This window comes from Egretta garzetta, unplaced genomic scaffold, assembly GCF_000687185.1.
Source record: "Egretta garzetta isolate BGI_Z169 unplaced genomic scaffold, ASM68718v1 scaffold322, whole genome shotgun sequence".
Lineage (NCBI taxonomy): Eukaryota > Metazoa > Chordata > Aves > Pelecaniformes > Ardeidae > Egretta > Egretta garzetta.
In genome coordinates this window covers 4,590,985-4,597,285 of record NW_009259044.1, presented here as the reverse complement: position 1 = coordinate 4,597,285, position 6,301 = coordinate 4,590,985, and the positions used below count along the sequence as shown (strand labels likewise).

The following is a 6,301-nucleotide window of genomic DNA, read 5'->3' as shown; positions in this document are numbered from 1 at the left end:
TTATTTTCTCAAATTGGTGGTTTCCTTATGAAAAAGGTAACACACAACACCAGCACATGCCTCCTTCAGCTCCTTTCAGGCTCAGGAGAGCTGCCTGTACCTCCCCAGAGAAGCAACCGGACCCTCACATCACTGCAAGATGCTCCACGTTTTGCTTCTTCCTCTGCCTCCAAGAGGTACGAGAAAACCTAAACAAAATATTTAAACATGGAAACTGATAGGAAGAGCCTTGTCTGAAGTCACTGCTGCTTTTTCCAGACTTTTTTTGGCCCCAAAATGCTCTGCCTTAAAGAAAGCTCTCAGTTGAAATTGTGTAACTCTGGGCATGGCATGGGCTGCTACGCAGCACTGCCCAAACCCTGGTTGTGTAGGAACCAGGGAGATAAGAACATTTGGTTTACCAAAATCTTGGTAAGAAAAATTAAAAAAAAAAAAAAAAAAAAAAAAGGAAAGAAAAAACCAAACCACCCCTCAAAACCCCCAAACAAAAGCAAAATAAAAAGTAAAAAGAAATAAAAAAATAAACCCAAGTAAACTTCTTTAAAAAAAAAATTCTTTCAAATAAACAGAAAGATAAATATTCTTTGCAAGCCCTGCTTGCAATTAAGAACAAGCACCAAATAATATTTTAAAAAGCAAAATAAAAATAAATCTCAACCCTTTTTCCTTTCTTCCATTTTTTTCTTTTTGAGTCTTAATAGTTTAGAGAGCTGCAAAAGCAAGCAGGTGGCTTAGGATTCCTGCACTGACCAAGACAGACCAGTCTAAGCATCCACCATCACCATCAATGCTGCTGATCCTCATCAGCACCAAACTCTGAAAATAGCTGTGGGCTACCAGCTTGTGAGAAGCCAGAGAGCAAATTGAAATCACACAATAGTGCAAGAAGAGAAATATATATATATATATTTTTTTTTTAGTAAGAAAAACTGGTAGGAAAGGAAATGCACTTGACAGCTTCAAACTCTGAGCAAACCCTGGAGCTATTTTGAAGCTGATAGTGTCTCACAGCCATGTACAAATCCACTTGGGCAATTCCCCTGAGAGGGTCTGGAAGAAGAATAATTTTGGAAAAAGGTTTAGCTCACGGCATTTCTTTTCCCCAGCTGAAGACATCCCTGTATTCAAGGGCCGTACAAACACCTCGCAGTCGGCATAGCAAGAGCCAACCTCAGACCGTCCCCTTCTGCTGATAGCAACATGGGGACACACGGACACTTTCACCCTAGAGCCCACGGCGATGGAAACGGACCTGCCACACTGGACCTTCGGACCTGAGTCACAGTGGTTTTGTCCGTGAGAACGTCTTTGTGTTTTGTCCATGAGAATCTCCCCAGAAATGGTCAGTAAGCGCACGGCATCGTATAGGCATCGGAACTAGGAGCTGCCTCTTTGGAGTTCGCTCTGCTCACAGCACTCAGTCCCCTGACCTGTGACATCTCGCTGGTGCTTTGAAATTGCTGCTGTCTCATCCCGCCTTAGAAACGAGCACGGGAAGCTGACAAAACCCAGAGAAACAGAAGCCCAATGTTAACACAAAAAGTAGGGGAAGAAAGAGAACAAAGGTCCCTAAAAGCTGGTTTCCAGCCATCTCTCCAGTAAGTCATCAGGTTTGGAACAAAGGGATGTCAAATGCAACTGGAGAACTAAATTCTGGCCAAAAAAAAAAAAAAAAAAAAAAAAAAAAATGGATGGGATGGGAAGGAGCGAGCTGGAGCTCAAAAAGATTGCGTAAAAAAAACGTTGCTTAGAGTTGCTCCCACTTGAACTGGCTCCCTGGGGTTGCCTTACAAGCCTACCCGATTTCTCTTTTCTGCATCATTTTAAATATACCCAAAGATACTCTGCTTGATTCTGGAAACAGTTTGACATTTAAATCCTCTGCCCCATGGAAATCTTTTGGAATTACTTTAAATTTTATTTTTTTCCCTCTGAATTTTCATTTTGAATGCTGTTACTGCTTCCTGGTGTAAGGTATCTTTCTGAAACCAAACAGCCTGTATACCATGAGCACGAAAGGGGCGTGCAAGTCAACGGCGTTACAGTCGGAGCAGTAAGGGCAAGATATTTAATACCTACACGCTCCCTGAAAGTCATCAGGTATCACCTATCCCCGTGGGCCGAGCTAAGCTTGGCTGTACAGACTGTAAGCATATCCCAGCGGATACATAGATACATATATGTATATATACAGTATATCTATATATGCCAGTGTGTACGCACCATTTGTAGAGTCCTAATCTTTTGCTAAATGCTTGGTTTTGGTTACGTTCCCCAGAAAAAGGGGAATTTGAAGGCACAGACCCCTTAAGGCTATGTTCTCTCATCCTTTAGCAGTAAGAAGAGACAGAAAACATTTAACCCAATCCATTTAACCCAAGGTTTGCACAGAGAGACGGTACTTTTTGCCGTGCAGTCAGCCTCTGTGGTGAGAATTCACGCAAAACCACAGGAGAGAGGCCCTTTCCCACCACTTAACAGACTTCATGACATGTTTTATTTAAAACCTCCAGATGCTTGTCAGATGCAGGCACCAGCAGCGTGCTGTGGAGCGGGCAGGGAGACGTCCACTGTACCAATGCTGAGAGCGACCAATGGAACTGTCCGTGCTCAGCAGAAGATCTCCTCACCCTCTGGAGGTGCTTCTGATGAGTGAGAATCTGCAGCACAAAAAAACAGGTGGGAATCAGTATAGGAATACAGGAATACAGCAGGCAGAGCAGGACTCCAGGCACATGGAAACCCCGCTGTCTGTCCCACCTAGTGGGCACCTTAAAAGATGTCCAGTTCCCTGATGAGCTACCATGAAACGGTTGGATGTGATGATCTTAAAGGTCTTTTCCAACCTAGATGATTCTAGGTAATGACATCTCATAATTGCTGAGCTTTCCTCTGCACAAGTTGGAAAACACCCATGAGCTCAGATGGACAAGCCCGGTCATCTGAGGGCGTGAGATCAGATTTCATGTGGGCCAGAGGTTTGAGGCACAGAACTGAGTCCTAGGGGGATGCAAAACTACCAGAGGAAAAAAACAGCATAGCTTTTTTTTTTTTTCAGATCAAGAGACAAGATAGACCGGCTCGAGGGGAAGGGAGAGGCCACCAGAAGGGTTGCGGGTATCACTTCCAGACAACAACAGAGTTAAAGCAGACAGCAATGCTGCAGGGGCTGCAACAGCCAGCAGCATCCCCGCAGCAGCTCCTGAAAGCACATGCACTGAAGCAGGACATTTTCTTTCTCAAAGCAGAGCAAGCTGAAAAATGCTGGGAGAATCCAGCCTGTGGGGGCTGCTCAGGATGGGACAGGGAAGGGAAGGAGCAGGGAGCAGAGCATGTCCCTCTGATAACCCCGGGGGCTGCAGAACAGGCAGAAAAGCCCACACAGAAGATCATTTCAAGCTGGGAACTGCACTCGTCACAGCTGATCTTCTCCGTCCCTCAAGTGTTACCATCCACTTTCAAGGCTAGATTTCGTGGCTTCCAAAAGTTTGCTGGCTGGAGAGAAAAGCCAGCTCACTGACCCTGAAAAAACACCAATGACTCCCCTGACACTCACCAGACTGTTGGGAGCGATGTCCCCTGCCCTTTTTCTTCTTTTCCTTCTTCTCCTTTGGTTTGGCTAAACTGAAGAGGCGAGCAGGCATCTGGGGCTGTTCCTCAGCCACCTTGTTAGTCTGGTTTGTTGTGCTAAGCAAATGGAAAGTGCTTTTTTCTTTGTGTGTCCTTGAAAGGCTGTTCCTTTTGGGGGAGACAGACAGTTCTGCATCAAAATGCCCTTGTTTAGGAACAGAAGAGCTCTTCTGCTTGGACGAGTCATCGATGCTGGACTGGGAGGCGACCCTTGCAAGCTTCTCGTGTAGATTTGGAACCTATAAAGGGAAAAAAAAAGTGTTTCAGTGGGGCATGAAAGAAGCTAGCAGAGAACCTGGATAGAAAAGATGTTTCCCAGACCACTGACAGAGACAGAGCTTGCTTTTGTCAACTCCCAGCCCATTCACCAGCTAAAAAGTGGTCCCCATCCAGGCACAGCAATGAGAGAAGCAGCCCTCTCCGTTTAAGATGAAGAAAAAAAGACATATAGAGAGTAACACTCCAGCATCTTTTGCTCCTACATGTACTATGCTATGTATCAACAAGCCAAGGGCAAATATTCTGTAAGATCTCAATACCAAGACTCACCCTGCATCGTTTGCGCACACAGACGGTGGCAGAAGGCCAAGGAGAAGCGTGCTTCTCCGGCAGGGGAACGCCAGCACAAAGCACCGGAGCGGCATGTGTCAAAGGAAGCCTTCCCAAGCAAAAGATGAAAGCAAAAACATTTTTCCTGATTTTTTTTTTTTTTTTTTTTATTATTCCCCCTAACGGCTGTCTCAGGATGTAATTGAGCCCGTACATTCAAAGGAAAGATCAAAACAACAGCTCCACAAAGCCTCACCAAACCCTCTATTAATAGCTCCGAAATGTCAGTAAGATACCTGCCTCGAAAAGGTGCTTCCTTCTCCCGATCCCCCAGGCCTCGCTGTTATTTTACCTCTCAGCCTCTCCCATAGCATCCATGCCCCTCCTGTGTCTACGTGTGCTCGATGCTGGAACAGCTTCGCTGTGCGCTCAGAAAACTTCTGGCCTGATCAGGAACCAGGGTGGGAGGGAGCAAGCCCTCCTCTGATGATTTGCTTTTCAGAGCTCACTGCTGAGCTCTGCAATTAGTCCATTCAGGCACCCAAAATCATTTCCATTCCACAATCCAATGTTTATAAACTAATTTTGCTAGAGCTCTAAGCAAATTACATTCAGAATTAGCGAGTTACAAACAAACAAACAATCAACAACAGGCTTAAGGTTCAAATTCAGCCCATGTTTTGCCAGCGGATGCTTGCTCTCCTCTGCCAGACTGCTGCACAGTTATAAAAAAATAAACCCCATCTTGCTGAAAAATGCACAGAGCAGGACCTGCGTGTGGGCTTTTCTTTCTGGTTGTGGACAGCCAGACACCAGAAGCCTCTTGCAGCAGAGCTGGGGACCTTTGCTCACTGAGCACCAGACCGCAGGTGCCCAGTCTCTTTAGGACAGGGACAGTGCCCATCTCTATGCCAGATATCAAGAATGCTTTTGGAGGTGGATGTAAGCATACAAACTGCCTTCCCCTGCAGTTATCAGTCTCACAAGTGGCTTTCTCATGACAGCTGGAGGGTGCAGGTAACCCACAACACACAGGCTGTTTCTGGGAAGGATGTCTCATCTGCCTGACCGCTCCCCAGCCCTCAGCTCCCACGGGGTGAAGGCCAGCATCAAAGGCAGTATCAACCTCTGGGGATTGCCTACAGCACCTTCTCTGCAAGCCAGCCACCTCTGCTCCGCCGTCCACCAACACACCGCACAGAACAGCAGGCAGACCTCGGGCTGCTGTAACCACTTGCTGCCCAAGACTGGCCAGGCAATCTGAACACACCATGGCGCACCAACACTGCCAATGCCTCGGCAGCTCTGCAGGTGCAAGAAACGCAGCCCTGCACATCACGTGCAAGGAAAGAGCCAGTTTTAAACACCAGGCCCTGCATGTCTAGGGCTGGGCGGGCGTCAGGCTATCACTGCTGGCATGCAGTTGGCCCAGGAGACAGCCGGGTGCTCCCTGCAGGGCACGGCTTCCCCAGCAGCCTGGTCATTGGCATCATTTACCTGGTTGTGGTCAGGCTCCTGCCGCTTTTGAGCTAATCGCTCCACGTCTTGCTTGAACTGCGCCTTCTCCCTCTCCAGCTGCTTCTGCGCCGTGCGAAGCCTCTCCAGGTCGAGCTGGTAGGAGACTTTCTTCACCTGCAGCTCTTCTCGCTCCCGCTCGAGATCCTGCCACCCTCTCTGGACCTGCTCCTCTCGCTGGGCCAGGTGGGCCTCCTGCTCTGCCAGCTCCTTCTCCCGGACTTCCCACTCCTTCTCTCTCTTCCGCCTCTCCTCCTGGTGCTGTGTCTGCTGCTTCTTCAGGTTGGCCAACTCCTGGCGCTGCTTCTCCAGGTTGCGCTGCTTCTCCTGCTCCAGCAGCGAGGTTGGCCGGAAGAAGCTTCGGCTCAGAGCCCTCTCGCTCAGAGCCAGCTTCTGGTCCTCGATGTAGGTATCCTGCTGCAGCACGACGCCCTAGGAGAGAGGGGACGCAAATCACTGCAGTGCCTTCTCCACGGAGAGAGGTTCCATCCCTGAAAACCTCGGGGTGCTGTATCAAACCCCGTCTTCTCCCACCAAATTCACAGCTCAGCACTGGTGCCTTACAGCTGGGCTACCAGAGGATCTGCCCCAGCAGCTTCCCAAATTC

The 6,301-nt window shown here is 48.2% G+C and overlaps 1 protein-coding gene across 1 annotated transcript in view; it reads right to left on the bottom strand.

Annotated features, from left to right (window-relative positions):
• Window positions 1–684: 684 nt before the first annotated feature.
• Window positions 685–6,301, bottom strand: part of AKAP13 (A-kinase anchoring protein 13) — a 99,902-nt gene continuing 94,285 nt past the window's right edge. Inside the window, exons 28-30 of the mRNA XM_035890615.1 lie at window positions 5,677–6,126; window positions 3,557–3,869; window positions 685–2,660 (exon numbers count right to left, since the gene is read on the bottom strand). Of these exons, the coding sequence (XP_035746508.1) occupies window positions 2,611–2,660; window positions 3,557–3,869; window positions 5,677–6,126 (813 nt within the window). The 3' untranslated portion in view covers window positions 685–2,610. The remainder of the gene's footprint in view (window positions 2,661–3,556; window positions 3,870–5,676; window positions 6,127–6,301) is intronic.